General features: G+C 46.1%; 1 protein-coding gene across 1 annotated transcript in view; it reads left to right on the forward strand.

Annotated features, from left to right (window-relative positions):
• The window catches only part of LOC8033664 (THO complex subunit 6 homolog), a 39,853-nt gene that overhangs the window by 3,832 nt on the left and 16,832 nt on the right, over positions 1-19,189 (forward strand). Inside the window, exons 8-11 of the mRNA XM_029973931.3 lie at positions 1,169-1,271; positions 1,848-1,900; positions 2,249-2,317; positions 16,142-16,255. Of these exons, the coding sequence (XP_029829791.1) occupies positions 1,169-1,271; positions 1,848-1,900; positions 2,249-2,317; positions 16,142-16,255 (339 nt within the window). The remainder of the gene's footprint in view (positions 1-1,168; positions 1,272-1,847; positions 1,901-2,248; positions 2,318-16,141; positions 16,256-19,189) is intronic.

A 19,189-nucleotide genomic window follows, 5' to 3' on the forward strand; every position in this document is an offset into this window, starting at 1 on the left:
AAGAAAGTGCTCGTTTCTCCGTGGTGGACGAATTTGAATATTTCGGAATATGCGAGTTGGATTAAGCCCGTGCAAAATTACCTTTACAGTTCTCAATGCTCAATGCCTTGTGTTGTAATTGTCTTATATACTTAACCGCCTCTACAGTGGTCAGGGAACTTCACCTGAAATTGTCAGGGAAAACCTGAAAAAGTCAGCGAATGACCAAGTGGCAAAGCTCATAACCATGTCATTCCTGCTGTAGCCTTGCCCGTGCTGGGACGAATGACATGAATGCACCCTAGGCACCGAACCTCCCGAGACGCATCGAGCTCTCCGATGGCTGCTCTTTGAGTGTTTTCCAGAATCAGCCGTTTAGATTAAAAAATATATAGCCATCCATTCAAAAGTACAAGCGTGCAATTGTCATTAACAGATATTGTTGGTCATGCTTAACTTATTGCTGAATGTGAAAGGCATATTTCAATCTTTATTTTATTATCTCTTTAAACCATGCACAGCATATCCGTTTCCTGCCGGGTTAGCCACACAAGCTAGCTCTGTCTTCCATATGTATTGTGAAAAAGTGCACACGGGTTACGCAAAAAAGAAAAATTGGTCACCGATATCCGGTCACTTTCACCCAAGTACGGCAGTACAGTTGCAGCAAAAAAAGATTAGCACAAGTGACCGACAACTGGAGCGGCAAAGTCGCGACACGCGGCGCTATTGTTCCCAAGCGCGCTGATAGCAAGAGTGCCAGTCATGTTCCATGTCTCAATGGGGGGGTGGCCGGCAGTAAGCAGCCCATCCTAAAAAAGCTTGCATTTCTAAAGCTGTCTTATCCCTCTATTTTCTGCTGGCCACCTTTGCGTTGAGGCATGGAACGTGACTGGCACTCTTGCTATCAGCACGCTCGGTAACAATAGCACTGCATGTCACGACTTTGCCGCTCCGGTCATCGGTCACTTGTGCTAATCTTTTTTTGCTGCAGCTGTACCTTATGCGGTTGTCATACAGCACCGAACTAGCTTGCGCACGTGAAGACGTGCAGTCCATACTGCGTTCCTCAGTTTGTTTGTTTTACTTTTGTGCTTCTCTATAATATATGGCATGAGTTTGTGGCATAGCAGCTGATGTTCTGTTCTCAACCCGACTGCCACAGCTTATGTTTTCTTTTACCTTGCAGTCTACGTTCGACCGGCATGTGGACTACATTCATGCGCTGGCAGTGAAGGCAAACAATGTCGAAGTTTTTTCTGCGAGTGAAGATGGCTCGGTCAAGCTGTGGGGTGCGCTCACTTTTCCTGGCAGTCATTTGTTGCTCCGTTTTCTTTCATCCTGTAGGGCCTTCCTTTTTGAACAAACAATCAGGCTGATGTGACATATACTGTAAAACCCTTTATTTTCGCGGCCCCTATTTTTCACGAATCAGTCACATATGACATAATCGCGACCACTATATTTCGCGACCGCCTCTACAGTGGCAAACAATGTCGAAGTTTTTTCTGCGAGTGAAGATGGCTCGGTCAAGCTGTGGGGTGCGCTCACTTTTCCTGGCAGTCATTTGTTGCTCCGTTTTCTTTCATCCTGTAGGGCCTTCCTTTTTGAACAAACAATCAGGCTGATGTGACATATACTGTAAAACCCTTTATTTTCGCGGCCCCTATTTTTCACGAATCAGTCACATATGACATAATCGCGACCACTATATATGACGCCTGCATTGAAAATCTTAAGGACCGAAATTTTCGCGAATCCTTCGATTCGTGAAATTCGCGAAAATTGAGGGCTCGCGAACATTAAGGGTTTTACAGTAATGTCTGAATGCCATCTCTTTTCCTGACAGACCGTTCCTTGCATTTCAGATCTGAGAACCCCAGCCAAAGAAGTTTCCTGTATCGAACCCTTCAAAAATGAGGTACCTTTAAAATCTTCAATTTGTGTGCTTTCAGCTGTGTAACAGACGAAAAAAGAACAAGCAAAGCACTGTTATGACTTCTGTGTTGTTTCTTACAATTGGCATTGACGTTGCTGAAGAGTTGTTTTTGTGAAATGGAAATTTACTCTTCTCAAATCAACTTCACAACTACCTGGTGAACGGCCACTTTCTGTTCTCCTTGCAGCAGATGATTTTATAGTCTTGCACATTCAATTTGTCCAAAACATTAATGAGAATTTTGGTTTGCCAGGAAGTATAGTTTGGATGATAGGATCTGTCTGTGCCACGTAGGTTTTCATGTAATCCAATATGGAAATTCCGTTGCAGGAATTACAGCGACCACGATACGGCAAATGGATTGGATGCGTCGGTCTGGACTCTAGTGATGAGTGGGTGGTAAGTCAGTTTCTGGGAATGATTGTGCATGCTACACCAAGGGGTATGCCATACTTACTCAAAAGTGGTTCCACCTATAAATTCAAAAATGTTTGAAAAAAATTTAATTTTAAAATTTGAGGTTTTTGGTTCTAGAAACTAATCATAAACCCTAACACTAAATTTGATAACCATATGCCAAATAGTGATGTTGATATAAAATATTTTCAACACATTGTGAGGCAGTAACAAAGTAAAGGAGTTTAATGTTTGAATGCATTTTTCTCAGTTCCACTTTTGCTGCAAATTTTATACGAAGGAATCTTGTTTGAAGGTAAAAGTATTCTGATACCATAATCAAGATGTTTCTGTACTAAAAGTTACTGGGGAATCGGGCTATCTACTTTATTTTGTTCTAAGTTGAAGTCCTCGTTGAGAAAAAACTATGTTTTCAAAAATGGACATAGGACAGATATGCATTTCATATTTTGAGGCAATAACTTTCTGAAACATTTACATTTGAGTTTGAAAAACTAGATAGCCCAAAGTCCTATATACCGGCTTTATATTCAAGGAGTCAAAAGGGTGCTTAATAGCTTCATTTACACATCATAGATTTCTTAACGAAGAGTGGCAGATCCTCTTATGCAAGTATGTAAAATTGTCCTAGAGAGCTGAAAGTTTGCACAATACACCCACATCGGATGTTAGGGGGTGACAGCACCCTCATGACTCGATTTTTAAACCAGTCACTCAATATTGATGAAATTTGGAGGGTTGATTCATCTCGTTGCCTACATGCACTGAATGATGTTTTATTTCTAGGACAATTTTCCAATATGCTACAAGGGGAGGTATACAGCTGTTGATGCAAGTCGCCTCACTTGGCAAGGAAATCTGTCTTATAAAATCGATGCAAAATATTGAGCATTTCTAAGCTTCTGCCTTTACCAGAACATAAGGGGGGGGGGGGGGGGGGGGGGGGGGGTGCAGCTGTCTATTTTTTTTACCCTAAAGTCTGAATTTTTTCTATGCAAAATGTCAATTTCAAAAGCATTCTACATAATGGGGCATTTTCTCCTCATCAAAACCCTATTTTTTTGGCAATAAAAACTTCATTTAAATAGAAAAAAAAATATCTAGCCTCATTCCTCATTAAATTTCAGTTCAGGAACATCCACAGCAAAGAATAAATTTGGCAGTTCACTGAAATGATAGATTTCATAAGACGAAAGTTGCTGTGAAAAAAGTGAAACTGATAAAAACCTGTTTGAAGTTCCCACACCACTACATTTGCTTTTACTGGTGGTGGTAGCAACTAAAAGGCACCAAGAGCGTAGATGGTGCTTTCTGCTTACACCCAATCTCCAGCATGGCTTTGCTGAGGGAGTCTGAGCTTAACACTTTTTTTTGAGTGTCATTTTGTTGTTGGCTTGTGGACATTGATTGTGAAATGAGTGAGGAATTGGGTATTCTTGCATTACACGAACCAACATCAGTAAGTATGGGTGGGGCAGGCATCATCAAAATACAAAGCAGACAAGCCCACGTGACTTTCTATAAATGAATGCTGGTTTTAGTCAGTTTTGTGTTCAGTCAGGGTGGGCTTTTCGATTCTCGGCCGTATGCGTAGCCTCTTCTATGTGAAAGCTGGACTCCTATGGTGTTCTTGCCCGAATAGTGTTTTTTAAACAAAGATGTTTAACATACTGCAACTGTGAAAAAATGCTCTTTCCAACGAGAGTCTGATCATCATTCTAGGGTGTATTGTTAGGGAGTGCTACAGCAGTTTGGAAACAGGAAACATGGAAGTTTCATATTTCCAAAGCGTATGATTTTGCATCGTCGGCTTACCGAAAATGTTTTATTTCTCCGTAAATACTTCAGATATTGCAATAAAAATCTTCAGGAGTGTGCACTATTAGTTGTGCAGCCACAGTACATAAAAATTGGAAAACTATCTTTCTTTTCTAAAAAATTGCAATTTTAAGGTGGTGTCCCCCCCCCCCCCCCCCCTAAATCTCCCATGCAAATTTTATTCCGATCACTTGAGTAGTTTAGAAACTTAAATCTCTAGCCAGTGTCCCCTTAAAATGCAGTGCAATGACTTCTACCTTCGACTGAATTTGCAGCTCAGAATTGTTTCATTGTGTATCTTTAAAAAAAAAAGAATAGAAAGCACTACTTTTTTTTTAAATATTGCAGTTCCGCTGTGTCATAGCAGAGCAAAAAACGGAAATATTCTGCAGTTGGCAGCCACAAGTGGCAGCTGAGAGAACGACGGTGTGACGTCAACCTGGGTGTCTTGTAATAAGCCATTGCAGTGAAGCGAGAACCGTGCAGTAGTCACCAAGATTTTGCGTATTTTGCTTTGCCGCAGCACACCCGTATACTAAGGGCAATACACTCTTCCAAAGCGAGATGCTGGAGATGCAAGAGTCGCGTGTGCAGTGACGTGATTGCAGCTTCCTTTGTGCCTAACTGCGTCAAAGTGCTCACCCTACTGCCTCTCGCTATTTTTCGCCGGAATATGACAAATTTGCGTCAAAACTTAATTTGACTTTATTGTAACAGAAAATATAATAGCCGAGGCCTCGCTACACGGTCAGATCGTTACAATAGGCTTCTGCGAATTTCAAGGACCTTCGATGATCGCCTCACACAACTTACTACTCGATTTGATCTCTCTATCAAACACTGACAATACTCAGTAGTCTTGCAATATTCCTCGTGTTCATTGTCTGCTCTGGCGGGTGAGTTAGTTTCCTTGAGTGAGCTTGTCGCCGCGCTTTGGTGCACTGCAGTCAAGCAAAAATCGCATGGTAGGCATCGCCGTCTTGCGTATTTTGCTTTGCTGCAGCACGCCCGCGCACTAAGGGGAAACAATTTGTGAGCGTAATGTCGTACACGCAGCTGTCGGGTATATTAAAAAAAAGCTCACTGAGCGGTGATTTATCAACTCCACCTTTCAGTCAAAATTTCTGAATAAAACGTGGGCTAGCATGTATAATAAACAATATTCTGACTTTTTAAAATCTTTTTGGAGCGCAGCTCTTAGACGTTTGTTTCCAGTTTGAGCGGCGTCGCCATTGCCGTCGGCGTAACCGTGCAACGCACAGGTCCCACTCGTGACTCGTGCATTGCATTATGGGAAGTGTCCCATAATGCAACGCACGGGTCTCACTCATGACTTGTGCTTTGCATTATGGGACATTTCTCATAATGACGTCACGAAGGCCACTCGTCAAGGTCACGACCTTCACGAGTGACTTCACTAGGGTCATGAGTGACGTCACGAGGGGAGAGAAGGAGGAGGAGTAGGGGCCTACCCTCCTTTCTATACTCTCCCCCCCCCCCTCAAGAGCTGCGCTCTAATTTGGCATTACAGAAAGTTGTAAACGTCTTTCATTTTTATTTTGAGATTAGCAAGGATACTTGGGTATTGGCGACGTGCGCGACCGAAAGTGTTGCTCTGGTCGGCTTTCACGATTGGCCGAACACTGACTATGATGTCGGAAAGGGGATTTATCATTGACGAAATAAGAGGAATGAAAGAACTTTAATTTTGACGGTGTTTGCAGTGTTCCTTTGAGAGTACAATGATTTCAAGCTTCCACCATGCTATTTACAAACACCATCGAACTTGTTGTTTGCAAGGTAATGACGTCACACGGGGGAACCATAGGAGGGCGCCACCTAAACATCTCGCCGCTAATTGTGAGAAGATTATATGAACTGTTCTCTGCATTTATTTTTTTAGGTCCGTTCTCTTGTTTAGTTATCAGCTTTATATAGCTTCTATCTCAGCTTTGACACAGTGTATGGAAAAATTAAAACTAAATTAGCTGGGGCAGGGGGTGGAAACTCTAATACAACTTTAATGAGTTTGGCTGGAATTTAAGGACACATATTTATTGTTCAAATGCCGATTTTTGTCATCACGAAGTTCTGTGTATCAAAAATCAGTGGTGTTCATAATCAAAAAATGAAGCTTTGTTTTTCTCTTAATTAAAACTGCAGTTTTCTTACGACCTTTAGAACTTAAATGAAATGTCAATTAAGGTGCTCAATATTATGCTGTTCTGACATCACTCCCATGGAATATAGTTCATTTACATTTGTCTCCATACCTAAAACAACCATTCAGACTGACCTTCATCGGTGAGCATCTTGTTGCTGTGCCTGTTGTTTCCATTTGGAACTAGACGGCTAGTTCAGCTTTTGAGAGAATCAAACCTGCCGTGGGATTGATGCTGTTGAGGTGGCGAGCGAGGTCCGAGAAAGAACGACCTGAAAGCTTGCGTACCAGATCTCAACTGCTTTATTCTTCTTCCTCGTCGATCTCCTTTTTTTGTCTCCCCTAGCGGGAGTGAAAATCAATCATCTCCAATGAAGAAGTGCGCATGGTCGTTCTCGCGTGCGGCGAGCTGTGTGGCATTGAGCCACTACAACACTCCCCCTCTAGTGAGTGCGCGAGCGATTTCACTGCGGAAAAGAAAGAAAAAAAAAATAGGTCACAAATTTAGACGAAAAAGGAGGGGGGGGGGGGGGGGGTGTTTGGTGCGCCGTTCACAGCGCGTGTGCTGCCCGATGCTAGTTGGCTGGGGCAGTGGGGGTCAGTTCGGGATCTCCGTAGATGGAGCTGGCGGTCTGGCGAGGGGTGTGTTCGCGGCGGGAGGGGCTGCCGTGGTTCCGAAGGGGTCCATGTGGGCCGGTTTTAAGCGGTCGACTGACACGACCTCCCGACGACCGCGCCTGTCGATTGTCAACATCTTATCCGCCCTACGCAAAACCTTGTACGGTCCATCGTACGGGGGCTGAAGTGATCGTCGCACCGCGTCGTGTCGAACAAACACGTGCGTGCAGGATGCGAGGTCTGTGCTCAGATGAATGGCTCGTGTCGCTGACTGACGCGGGGGTGTAGCACGAAGCTTGCCCATGATGCTGCGGAGACGAGACGCGTAGTCGCCGGGGTTGATCTGGGCCTCCCTTTGGCTGGACAAAAAGAACTCGCCGGGGAGACGCAGTGTCGTTCCGTAGACAAGCTCGGCTGCGCTGCAGCCGATGTCTGCTTTCAAGGCAGTCCTGATGCCCAGGAGGGCGAGAGGAAGCGCTTCCATCCAGGAGTGCTCCTCGTTCGCCATCAAGGCTGCCTTAAGCTGGCGATGGAATCTCTCCACCATGCCATTGCTCATCGGATGGTAGGCCGTGGTTCTTACACGGGTGGTGCCAATGACCTGAGTAAAGGCACTGAAGAGGGTGGATTCAAATTGGCTGCCTCGGTCCGTTGTGATGGTAGACGGCACGCCGAAACGAGAGAGCCAGTCATGGAGGAAGGCACGAGCGACTGTTTCGGCAGTGATATCGGGAATCGGAATTGCCTCCGCCCAACGCGTGAAACGGTCGACACACGTCAACAGGTACGCTTGACCTTGACAGGGCGGCAGCGGTCCGACTATGTCCACATGGACATGGTCGAATCGAGCGTCCGGTGTTGGGAAATTTGCCAAGGGTGTAACTATGTGACGGTGCACTTTCGTTCGTTGACAGGAAAGGCACTCTCGAGTCAATTGCCGGACGTCTCTGTTCATCCCGGGCCAGACGAAACGGGAAGTTACCATCTTCTGTGTCGCACGGATTCCTGGGTGTGACAGCATGTGCAGCGATGTGAAGGCATCCCAGCGGAGACTGGAGGGCACAAAAGGGCGGGGGTTACCTGTGGAAACATCACAGCACAGTTTGCCTTGCGCTCCGGTGAGAGGCAACCACTGCAGCTTTAGTGCGTTTTTGTAGATTGCAGTCGGCTCAAATCTGGATCGCCACGCTGAGCTAGCGACAGTTTTCTTAAGTCGAATTCCGGGGGCAAGTTGAGAGCGTTGATTGGGTTACGCGATAGCGCATCCGCCACGGCGTTGTCTGCCCCTCTGACGTGGCGAATGTCCGTTGTAAATTCCGAGATGTAAGCCATCTGACGCAGTTCACGCTCTGTGTGGGCGCTGCCATCTGAGGTGAGAGAACGGAGGGCGTAGGTCAAGGGCTTGTGGTCCGTTAGTATGAAAAAATCTACTCCTTCCAGGAAATGGCGAAAGTGCCTGATTGCCGCGTAGATGGCGAGTAGTTCGCGCCTGAATGTGCTGTAGCGTCGCTCAGTAGGTGTCAGCTTCCTGGAGAAGAATGAGGTTGGTCGCCATACTCCGTCGTTGAGCTGTTGCAAAACGGCTCCGACGGCTGTATCTGAAGCGTCGACCATGACACATTGTGGCACCCCTGGCTGAGGGTAGGCGAGGAGTGCAGCATCTGCGAGACAGTTCTTGATTCTTCGAAAAGCGTCTGTCGCCTCATCGGTCCAGTCAAGTGCAGTTCCCTGGTGCTGCCAAGAGGCTGTGAAGAGGGTGCAGGATGGCCGCACACTGGGGAACAAAGCGGCGATAGAAATTTACCAGGCCGAGAAACTCGCGAAGCTGACGTTTTGAGTTTGGTGGGGGGAACTGTCTAATGGCTTCGACCTTCTCTGGAGTTGGTAGAATTCCCGAGCTTGAGATGATGTGGCCGAGGAAAGCCAACTTCTGTACGCCGAGTTCGCATTTCGCGGTGTTCACCACGATTCCGTGTTCGGTCAGCCGCCGGAAAACGGTGCGCAGATGTTCCTCGTGTTCTTCCGGCGAGCTACTTGCAACGAGTACATCGTCGAGGTAGGCGTGACAGAAGTCAAGGCCATGCAGGACGCCGTCGATGAAGCGCTGGAATGTCTGGGCTGCGTTGCATAGACCGAACGGCATCCGGAGGAATTCGAATAGACCAAACGGTGTTGATATGGCCGTCTTCGGAATGTCTTCTGTTGCCACGGGGATTTGATGGTAGGCTCGAACCAGATCCACTTTAGAGAAGATTGTGGCGCCGTGCAAGTTCGTGGTAATATCGTGAATGTGTGGAACTGGGTAGCGGTCAGGAACTGTCGCTCTGTTAAGTGCTCGGTAATCTCCGCACGGCCGCCAGTCTCCTGGTGTGGACTTCGGCACCATGTGCAGTGGGGAGGCCCAGGGACTGGATGATGGGCGGATTATCCCGAGCTCGAGCATGTGGTCGAACTCCTGACGAGCTACCCGTAGCTTCTCCGGCGATAGACGACGGGGCCGTGCGTAAACGGGCGGGCCTGTGGTGGTAATGTGGTGACGGACTTCATGCTTCACAGCCGAGTCCGCTTGCGGAAGGCGCATCAAATCAGGGAATTTCTGTAAGATTGCCGTGAAGCGGACAGGGCCCGACGGTCCTAATAGCGTGGGCCTCAATGGGGGGTGCCTAGAAAGCTTGCCTTGCACGGCCGTTTGCGAGACGGGATCTCGGAGCCGTCTGTTGCGCACGTCCACTAAAAGGCCAAAGTTCCGAAGAAAGTCTGCTCCGAGGATCGCAAACTTTACGTCGGCCACTATAAACACCCAGCGGAACGTCTTGTTGAGGCCCAGGTCGATGGACAGAGAGCGGTTCCCGTAAGTGGCGATTGTCGTGTTGTTCACGGCTTGCAAGGGAGACGAGTTCGGGTGTTTCCGATCGGCAGACGACGCCGGGATCACGCTCACCTCTGCGCCCGTGTCAACAAGGAAACGAACGCCCTTGTCGCGGTCGGTGAGGAAAAAGACCGAGGGACGACTCTCTGGCAAGGCGGAGGCACTGGTCGCCCTCAGTGCCGGCCCCGGCCGTTTCCCGACGAGTGCTCGCAGGGTGGTACGCAGTTGCGTGCGGCGTTACCGTACTTGTGGTGATACCAGCATACCTTCTGCTGCTGTTGTTGTCGCGGCTTGGTACTCTGGTTAGACGGGTGGGAAACAGACTCCTGCAATACAGCTACTGTGGCGGTTAGGCGCGATATCTCGTCTCGAATGTCTTGCAACTGGTCAGAAGTAGCTGGCTCTGGTCGCACGGCTGAGACAGAGGAAGAGGGCACGGCCATTAGTCTGTCGGCGAGCTCAGCCAACTTGGAGAGGTTCGTTTCCCCGGCGGAGATGAGTACCATCCGCACGTTTGTAGGAAGCCGCTGGAGGAAGAGTTCTCGGAGCATTATGCTGTCGAGATCCGTCGTCCTGGTCCCGAGCAGTTGTTGCATTTGACGGAGTAGCTGACTCGGTGTGCGGTCTCCGAGCTCAGTTTCGCGAAGCAGTTGCTGAAACCTCTGGGGTTCTGAAGTGGTAACCCTTTGAATGAGGGTCTCTTTAAGCGTCTTGTACGCATCCTCCGCGGGTGGAGCAAACAGCAAATCGCGGATCTCACACGCTGTAGCGGGCGGCAGACTACTCACCACGTGGTGGTATTTTGTGAGGTCTGCCGTGATGCGTCGTGCAGCGAATTGTGATTCCACTTGAATAAACCACAATTCTGGATCAGAGGTCCAGTAGGGCGGTAACTTGATGTTGACGGTGGAAACCGACAGGGGATCGTGCTCTTGTGGCGAGGTCATGGCACTGCTGCCAAGTTCCGGGTCACCAATGTTGAGGTGGCGAGCGAGGTCCGAGAAAGAACGACCTGAAAGCTTGCGTACCAGATCTCAACTGCTTTATTCTTCTTCCTCGTCGATCTCCTTTTTTTGTCTCCCCTAGCGGGAGTGAAAATCAATCATCTCCAATGAAGAAGTGCGCATGGTCGTTCTCGCGTGCGGCGAGCTGTGTGGCATTGAGCCACTACAATGCTAACAAAAGGTTGCAAAGAAGTCAGAAAATAAAGTGGATAGCATCTTTTAGTTAGACAGGCCAACACATGAATACAGTGGTAGGAAGGTAAATTAAGTGTGGGCCTATACTCCAAAAATTATTTTTGCTGCTCCAAAATGAACTTCTAGCTACTCTAAAGAGTGCTCCAAAATGACTCTGATCATTCACACCACTGTCAATGTGAGCCCCGTTGACGCGCGCCAGCCAATGGTGCCGAAGGCAAAATCGCGAAAACTAGGAGCTGTTTTCGCGCTTCAAACTGACGTCAGCTCGCTCCATGAGACCAGTGCTTGCCATGAGACCATGAGACCAGACTAATGCTTTCGCATTAAAAAGAACCAGTGCACACGGTCAAAATTGGTTTTCATTTCTTTTTTTTACTCTAGACATGGTAGGGAGCAATTCCCATAATCATTTGACAGACGTCCAAAACTTGTTGCACAAAGGGAAAGATCCAACACGGGGACCCAGATCTACTGTGTACAGTCGCCAACCGATTTTTCGGACTTCACAGGGACCAAAAAAACGTCCGAATGATAGAGCAGCCCGAAAAATCAGCAGATTAAAAAATTTGCCTTTATTACATCTAAGCGGGCTTTAAAAAGTTGTAAATAGTTCCTTGCTTCAGGTTACGCCTGCGTGCCTTGTTTTAGGTTACGCCTCTGTTTGCGTTCGGCAACTTTCTGTTAGCTTGAGAATCGCTGCCTTATTTTTTAGCGTTATGGACAACTACTTTCTGCGCTTGTTAACAACAGATTGCAGTGGCGGAAGAACAGATGGGGCAATGACGTCCAAGCCAGCGTTGTCCGAAAGCACGCTTCGTCGAGATAAGAGGCGCAGGTTCATGACTGCAATAGCGAATGAACAAAGCAAAATGGAAACAACAATGATGATGATAATGACGTGCTACTAGAGAAAGATAAAAAAAAAAGCCGTACAGCGTCAGCAGTATTTAAATAGCGCTGCTAAACCAAGCCAAGCCATGTGCAGCCAACATAAAGTCCAAAATGGTCGCTTCTAGGTGGTATTTGCTGCTGATCGCTCGCAACGATTTTGTTCAAAAAATCAATCTTTCGGACTTCAAGCTGTCCGAAAGATTGGTCGTGAATATGCACTATTTCTATCGTGTAGGTCACAGTTCCCCCTTTAGGTCCAAAATATTGATTAAGTATGAATTATTGGCGTCTAAGAAATCGGTCGGCGACTGTATTTTCTGTTTAGTGAACAGTGCCTGTGTGTGTGCACTCGGACGGTGATCATTAGGATGAGCGAGAGAAACCTATCGGATCATGAGGCAGACGTGACTCATAGATCCCAAAAGTGACCTATTGTAAACGACTCATTTTTCACGTCTACCCAATTTCTGTGATTCTTAGAACTGCAAAAGTATTGTGAAAAATTTAATATGTGAATATATTAGCCTATGGTAATGAGCACATGGCATATCCCTCTAGATCACAAAATTTTGTGGGTGCTAAACATTCCCAAAACCTACACTTCGGAAAATTCACAACATATTGAGCTCCGGAAAACCAAGTTGTTTACAGGATGTCGGGATGCTAAGCTTCATGTTCCATGATCAAAACCTCACTACGGATAACACTTTTGAACTCCAATGTAATCGGCGTGTTGGCTGCATTTGCTTGTCACCTTCTGCGAGTCGTAGCAATTGACTTTCCTTGAATCGTGCGGGGAAGTATATCAGCCACAAACATGTACAATTCTTAGTTAGTCCAAAAACAGTCAGTGTTGCTTTAGTGGTTGACTTGAATCACCTTGATGACTTACATCACCTCAGTCAGAAAATGGTGAAAGAACAGCTTGTTCTGACCACGAGTTATGGAGGTTACTGCTGCTTAGTTTTCTTTGTTGTGTCATGTAACTATGCATACAGCTAAAATGACCATGTCTCTTATGTCACAAACATCAGCAATTACATATTGATGCAGTATTCAGCGAAAGTAAGCAAAAATATTTTATGGTCTCTTAAAGGGTACCCTGGTGATTTTTAGACGGCAGCTCTTAGGCGGCCGTTTCCGGGTTGAGTGGCGTTGGCGTAACTGCGCATTGCATTAACGAGGGTTTCCCATAAGGACGCTGCACGTGACGTCACGTGTGACGTCACGAGGGTAAAATTTCCCCGCTAAATTTAGCAGGAAAATTTTCCGCCAAAAAATTTTTCTGCTAAATTTAGCGGGGAAATGTTACCCTCGTAATGTCAGGTGTGACATCATATAACGTTATGTTTCCTGTAATGACATCACGTGTGACGTCACGAGGGTAAAATTTTCCTGTTAAGTTTAGCGGGAAAATTTACATTTAGCGGAAAAATTTCCCTGCTAAATTTAGTGGAAAAATTTCCCTCCAAATTTAGCTAAAAGTTTTCCCACTAATTTTACCCTTGTGACATCACACGTCACGTCACATGTGATGTTATTATGAGAAAAGTCCCATAATGCAATGTGCAGAAAATTAGCGGGAAATTTAGCAAAAATTTCTCGCTAAATGAGAGGGGAGCAGGAGAGGAGGAGGGGAGAATACGGAGGGGGAGGAGGAACATACCCTCCCCTCGTCCTCTTCAAGAGCTGCGCTCTAATTCGTCATTACAGAGAATTGTAAGCGTCTTTCATTTTTTTAGCTGTACTCAAACTAACTATAGTATTTTCTGAATTTCTGGCATGTTATTTAGTAAATCTCTAGATTCAGCTCAGTTATTGTGAAATCAACAAATGACAGGCGATGCGAAAACTAAAATTCAAATACACCCGTGCTTTCAATGCCGCGATGCCACTCGTGGTCGAGCAGACAGTCTAGAAAACGGTATGGTGTGCAGCTGTTTCGTACTGCTTTGCGATGGCTGGAGCGAGCTTCCGAGTTATAGATTTTGTACCGTCAAACTTGCAACGAGTTTGAAATAAATTCTACTGCCCAAAGAGTAAATCCCTGCCTGCCACTGGTTTCACCTCTTCATTATTACCAATAAAAGCTTTCAATTGGAAAAAATTGCTCAGTAAGAAAATTAAGCTTGAGGTACACCTAACCACTTCTCATGAGTTGTGAATGCGAAAGCATGAATGTCGTTCTTTGCGCCGCGGCCGCTTCTGATCCTCTCGGTGGTGCGTGCCTGCGCCAGAGCAGAAACGGCCGTGGCGCCGAGTGGATCAGTGGGCGCTTCGGCCGTTACTGCTCCGGCGCAGGCACGCAGCATTATGGGCTGGCGCTAATATAAAATGACGCACGGCGGCTTGATATTACTGCCGTTTTGTATGCAGTGATGTGATTGCTGCGCCAATTGCGCCAAACTGCGCCAAGCGGCTAACCCTGCTACATACTACTACATTTTTGCAAAATGTGGGTAATCTGTGCCAAAGGACTAATTTTGGTCGCCTTTCTATACCGAAACTAAACTGAGTACCGTGATTGAGCACGCGTGGGCTAGGCGGCGCAAGCGTCCGCCCGACATAAAGTACCGTGCATATATCGTTCATTCGGTCTTGCATGGTTTTTCCCGCCATGTCTCGCTCCGCGCCCTCGTTGTCCCAAGTTTTTTTTGGGGACAGATACATGGGGACAGATACACCCAACAGCGGGTGTACCCGTCCCCATGTCGCTGCACATATGGCGCTTTTTAAACTCAAACGTAAGGACTGCCGCATGTTCATCAACATTCCTGTTCTTGTTTAATATGTTACTACAAATATTCCTCTAGCTCAAAGACTGCTGTGTCAAAGTATTGATTACCTAGGTTTCTCTCGGTGCGCTTTCTTTCGAGAGGGACCCAGGTACGTGAAAAGTCTGCCGCGTAAGAAAGTTGGTGGAGGGAAGTGAGCTCAAGCGAAGAAGGCAATGTCTGCACGCTGAACCCACACAGCGCGCTTGCTTGTTTCGAGTTGAGTCGTTGCACAAAGCGCTCCAAGAACTTTTTGACCCTGGCCAACCCTGGATCTCGATGTCGTGCATGGATCTGGTCAGGTTCTTTGTTTTTCTGTGTGTTTCGGTTGTACCTCGCCTGCCGGCCTGGCAAGCACATGCCGCTGGGCTGTTTTTGTCGTATGCTGGACAGTTACATTTTGTGTACAATTTTAGGAACCAGTTGGCTGCGGAGCGGAGTGACATTATTTCGATTGAACAGCCATCTCCGCTCGCGTGACCATTTCGCATTGTACTGCAGTAGTTACGTGTTTTATCAGTTGGAGACTGCTTTCGTTTATTTTATCCCTAGTCACTTTGGTTCTTATTTACCTATAGCGGGTACATATATATGTATCATTTAACTGTACCGTCGCAAAATGTGTCATGTCATTGGCATTTCAGTTACATGTTAAACGACTCCCAGGTGCTCAAACTTGACTATAATTTGTTTATTGCGGCAAGCAAAGTGTCCTTCGTTTGTTCAGCACTTGAAACAAATATTTATTTGTTTCAAGCCACTTTTGCTGCTCCGAAACACTGTTTTGGCTGCTCCAGTGGCCACTTTCGCTGCTCCAAAACACTGTTTCGGCTGCTTCAAGAGGTTCTCCAAAACAGCTTAGGCCAATCACATCACTGTGCATGGCTTTTTGCGTGATTTCAGAGCTGGGGGGTGCCTCAGATCGCGGCTTCGGGAATTTATCTGCCATTTGGCGTGGCTGATGGTGTTGGCTCGCTCCATGGGACAGTTATTGCTTTCACATTAAAAATTCTCTACGGGTAGAAATTGGGGGAAAGGAGGACACAAGAGAGTATGGGGACGTCGAAACGCCGAGCTTTAGTTGGGACGATTGGTTGGTGGATGCAAAGTTAGCTACCTTTGCCTTTGCTCACTCTTTAAACATGTTCGAATATTGAACATGAGCGACCGGAGTTTGCGTTCTAACGCATTCTAACGATGAGTAGAGACGAATCAGCTAGCTTTGCGTCTACCCTCTAATCGTTCCGACCAGAGTTTGGCGTTTCAACGTCCCCACGCACTCTCACCTCCTCCTGTCTCGCAGTTTCTATTCGTACAGATTTGGAGGAAAAAATTGCTTTAGTTTAATATTTGGGTTACAAGTTCAGCTTTGTTTGTGTTTAAACAATTTTGGGGTATATCGGAGACCACGAAAACCGTGCCAGAGTAGCCCTCTAAGGTTAAATAGGCCAAGTTTCTGCTTCCTTGCTTCAGATCTGTGGCGGTGGTCCCACCCTCTGCATCTGGCACACGAGGAGCCTGAGCCCGGTTACGCCGTTGAGCGACCTGAAGAGGCCAGCGCACGTGGCCCACTTCTACAGTGACATGGTGAGTAGTGGGGTTTGGAGTGGCACTCTTTGGGGGGTGGAAGACGGTGAAAGGAACGCAAGGTAGCTTCCTTGCTAACGTTTCACCTGGCGCCGGTCACTCAAGTAATTGTCGCATCGTTTACGAACGAGGCTCAGCCGTCGGTTTTCCTGCCGAGCGTGCGTGAGCCGGTCCACAGAGTGGAACGCCAAGAAGTCACTTGCCGCATGCAAGTCAGAGTTTACACCGCTCGCGGCTTTCACATGAAGCAACGATGTTCAATTCAAATCCCTCTCAGTTCAATTCTTTTTTTTATGAACCTCTGCTCTTCTGGAGAGCACCAGTCGACTCTTGCTTCTGCACAGCGTATCTTGGCTCGGAACCTTCCCAAACATATTGAGTGTATAAGAACAGCGCTTACACGCTGCTTCGTGACACTTGCCGTTTCGTCGCCGACGCAAGATGCTCGTACCTTTCTCTTTAAGTTTGTAAGCACAACTTCATCTTATTAGGCGTTTGTTTTAAATTTTATATTTGTCTGTTGCTTTTCTTCCGTGACAGTATTACCGCGCTTATAAATTTATTTGGCTATCTATGTACCTTTGGGTAAATCTGTGGATAACTGGAATCTCCAGATATCTGCACAGTCGAGCGTTTTCAGCGCGTCATGGGGCGTGGCGGCAGTCTCGGATGCGCGGTTCCGTGCCAGCACACAACATGCTGTTTGCTGCTAGTGAAAGAAAGAGACTCAGGTACCATCAGTAGCAGAACTTTCCTTTGTTCTTCCATGAATGTTTCGAAAAGTGCAAGGTTCCTTGTCCTTGTTTGAGCAGGAAAGAGGGATCAGCCTGATTTGTTGATCGGCATCATTCCGCCACTCCCTTCCCCGTATTGGACACTTACTGACAGTAACGTGAAGGGCTGAAATTATGACTTCAGCATCATTGCTCTGCAGCTGTCTGATATACAGTAGATTAATTAATTCAAACTCCAGGAAGCCATGAGTTTTGTTTGAATTATCGGAAGTTCAAATTATCTGAAATTCATCTAAATATAATGCAAAATATATATATATATTTCTTCTTTTTTTTTTGTAATTAGTTACACATACAAAGTAGACATTTGATGATTTCCTCTACACAGGCATAGTAATCATAAGCAGGTGAAAAAAAAAAAAAAACATCAAACATTGGTGAAATGTATGAGATAAGTTCATTCATCCCTCAAAAATGTTGTCTATCATGGACTGTTTACACAGCAAATGACACTTCAAAATAAAATTAAGTTTTTTCATTCAGCAAGAAAAAGGTTGTCTACTTTGGACTATTAACCCCTTTAAGCATGCTTCTCTGCAGTGCACCGGTGCTCATTAAGAAGCATGCTCAACGGGGCCACGAGAGCAAAAAAGTATGAATTCTACAAAAGTGCCGTTCGAGTCAAGTGGCATATGAATACATTGACAGCATAGCAAGACAACTGAAATTTTGAAATTTGTTTGGATTAACCAGGAGTACGAAATGTCTGAGTTTGAATTAATATGAGCCTACTGTATGAGGGATCTATCTGATATATGAAGGAAAATCTGATTTAATGCTTATTTTTCTACGTATCCAGACAACCTATAACTTACAACCTACGGGAAAGTCAAAACAAAAAAATCTCTCATATATTTTTTTTTTACTATAGTCTGCACCTGGTATATAGCACACCTTCCCAGCGGCAGTTTCGAATGAGTCGATTTACAGCGCGCGTCCCGGGTTTTGTGAGTATACATCAGTGTTGCCTGACTGCGCTTTGCTCTAGGTTTGCTCGTCAGTTGGCTGTGGCAGCCTGCATAGGCACGATTCCGAACACTGCTAGCAGCTAAATTTCTGCGTCGTATTTCTTTTTTTGTAGAAAATGCCGAAATCATTCTCCATTTTTTAGAAGAAAAACAAACAAAGGACAACTTGTGAGTGACAGAGCAAATGCAACTGGAATGTTTGTTTTATTTTATGCAGATGTTTCACGTCGCCAAACACTCAGTTGTGTCATTCCACGAAGATCGTAACTCTCGAAAATATTTGACCAGACAAGATAGCCAAAAAGCGTGGGTGTTTCCCGCTCACAACATGAAATTCAACAAGTCTCATCAATCTAACAGCATTACATACCCGACAGTGCTTTGTTGTCTGAACAGGGTTTACCGTATTTACTCGCATAATGAACACACTTTTTTTCCTGAAAAAGTTACGCAAGGTAGAATTTTTGCATTTACGCACTTTGCACAAATGTCATTTTAGGTGCCAATATGACATGGCAGGGTAATCATGCTCTATAAATTGCAAACCTTTTTTAGTGCGCTTTCGGCGTGCCTTTTGGCGAAGAAAAAGCGCCCTACGAAGCTCACTCAGCATGAAGAGCGACGCAACCGTTCTTAGGCCTAACCTCTTTCACGACATCACTGCTCGAAAGCGGATCACAGACAGTGGCGTGTTTGTTGACATCAATGCACCCGATGGACGAAGCACGTCCGAGGCTGGGCAATAGAGTGGCGCGCATGCTAGGCATGCGCGCCACTTAGTTTCACGGTTAATCACTTCTACTTTGCAACTGCAGCCATTACAAGAGCTGCTTGGCTTGCCTTGCCTTGATTTGGCCTGGCCACTTGGCAGCAAAAGAAAATTGGCAGGCTTGGTGGCTAGCCAGCTAGCTAAGTTGGACACAGTTCATGGCTCGCGAAGCTGAAAATTAAAAATGAGACCAAATAAAAGAAAAAGTCCAAATATTGATGGCTTTTGTGTGGGGGTGCTTTCAGTATTCGAGTGCCTTCATTATGTTAGTAAATGTGGTATTTGAGAAAGATCTCAAATAACACAGCATATCTAACCTACAGTGTCGACGACAGTCAGTTCCCTATGATCAGACGGAATCCGGATTTGTTTTAGGATTGCGTTTTGAGGACAGCTTGTATTT

The sequence above is a fragment of the Ixodes scapularis genome, unplaced genomic scaffold, assembly GCF_016920785.2.
Source record: "Ixodes scapularis isolate PalLabHiFi unplaced genomic scaffold, ASM1692078v2 PGA_scaffold1__304_contigs__length_218370807, whole genome shotgun sequence".
NCBI classification, from domain to species: Eukaryota; Metazoa; Arthropoda; class Arachnida; order Ixodida; family Ixodidae; genus Ixodes; species Ixodes scapularis.